Raw genomic sequence first — 1,753 nt, 5'->3', positions numbered from 1 at the left:
TGTTTATTTACTTGTGACCACACTGTGTATATAAATATATTTATTTACATATTCCAATATAAATAAAAATGTACTTGTTTACCATGACATGTATATTAAAAAATATCAAAGAAAATTCAGTGTTCCTTTCTTAACAAGACAGAAACTACCTTATCAAATTAATAAGTATATAATTTTAATATGATGGTCTTAACAATACAGCAAATTTTAGCTTTTTAACTAAAATTTACATATATATATATATATATCAAAATATGTCTAGCTGGGATCTTGTATTAATTATTAATCTCACATAAAAGTTTAGATCCAAAACAACTTAGTATTTTACTTTCTAAAGCTTAAAGGTACGGTATACATATTTCTTATAATTAATTAACTAAATCGACCGAATAACATGTTCTACTGTCAGAATCTTAATGGTACTTACAAAAAGACATAATTTTGTGCTGAAGAGTAGATAAAGTAATTATCATTAAGCACCTTTTAATGATTTTTAAATACTTTGTATGTTTTACAATTATTGTAGTTTATTCACAACAAATTCTGACAATTGTTTGCATTTTGGAGGAGAGTAACTCATAATAAAAATCATGTAATACCAGTGAACTTCCCTTTAAAATAAAACATTCATACAAATAGTTCTACAGATGATTCAAGTTTATGCCCACTTTTCTAACTTGCAAATTGTTTTACTCAATAACCAGAGTTTAAAGTCTGCAATATACTATAATATAATAAATAGTCGTAAGTTATAACAAAAAAGGCCACAGCAAAAATCATTCACAGAAGTGAATCAACAAGATTAAATTAGGAAGTGATTTCCTCGTCTCATAAGGCCGATAATTAGAGCTAAACTTTTTTACTTTTTCTCTTACTGTTCAGCATAGTTTTATAACTAGAGTAGTTTCATATTTGCTAAATTTCATGTTCTGCTGTTTTATGTGTTACTGATAAACTTAATATGTTTTAGCTACATGCAAATACAATTCCGATTGAGGAGTATTTAATAGGATTTCATGAATTAATTGAATAATTAAAAGTTTTTCAGTGTATAATCAGTAAATATATGTAACTTATACAGTTTCTTGCTAATGGTAACTAACTTCAACATTTCAAAATATTGAAAAGTATTTTAAAGGTTAAATAAAAACAAATTCACATTTCCATTTAATTTGTTACGTTAAAAAAGAAAATTAGCTATACATCCATGGCAGTCAGGGTTTGAGTTGTGTAAAGTTATCAAGTGGAGCTCAGTTTCACATTCCCTATGAGGTGGGATATCCAGGGACCACCAGAGTCTTTTATTTTGAATACTTGATAAAGTCACGATCTATGTTGACACAGAAAAGTAACTCAAATGTAGAATAATGACGTGTTGCAAAGTAGGCCTGCATAAATAATATAAATTGGTAAGATTGTGATAACTTTAAATTTACATATGTACTTGGACATTCTACAACAGGGACATTTCATAAAAATTTCTAACAACAAGAACATTTTCACAACAATTCTTTACAACAGGAACAGTGCTCTGGTTTCCTCCTCCTCAACTCAAGCCCTGATGGTGGCACAAACTATGAGTGAAGGAAATGTAAAATTCGTATTGTTGATCAGCGAGTCACACGACTACTGTGACGCAACGTTTCTAGAACTATCATGTACTTTGGCGAATGCTCTAGTATTTACTAGATAGGGTAGGCTGGTATATATAAGAGGGGGAAAACGTGACGCGAAAGGTAACATAATGTGTGTA

The 1,753-nt window shown here is 29.1% G+C and overlaps 1 protein-coding gene across 1 annotated transcript in view; it reads right to left on the bottom strand.

The window, feature by feature from the left end:
- Nucleotides 1-1,180: 1,180 nt before the first annotated feature.
- Nucleotides 1,181-1,753, bottom strand: part of LOC106464587 (cilia- and flagella-associated protein 36-like) — a 24,833-nt gene continuing 24,260 nt past the window's right edge. Inside the window, exon 7 of the mRNA XM_022392320.1 lies at nucleotides 1,181-1,249. Within this exon, the coding sequence (XP_022248028.1) occupies nucleotides 1,181-1,249 (69 nt within the window). The remainder of the gene's footprint in view (nucleotides 1,250-1,753) is intronic.

This window comes from Limulus polyphemus, unplaced genomic scaffold, assembly GCF_000517525.1.
Source record: "Limulus polyphemus unplaced genomic scaffold, Limulus_polyphemus-2.1.2 Scaffold1696, whole genome shotgun sequence".
NCBI lineage: Eukaryota > Metazoa > Arthropoda > Merostomata > Xiphosura > Limulidae > Limulus > Limulus polyphemus.
Note: the sequence above shows the minus strand (reverse complement) of the source record. Positions and strands in the feature narration are given on the sequence as shown.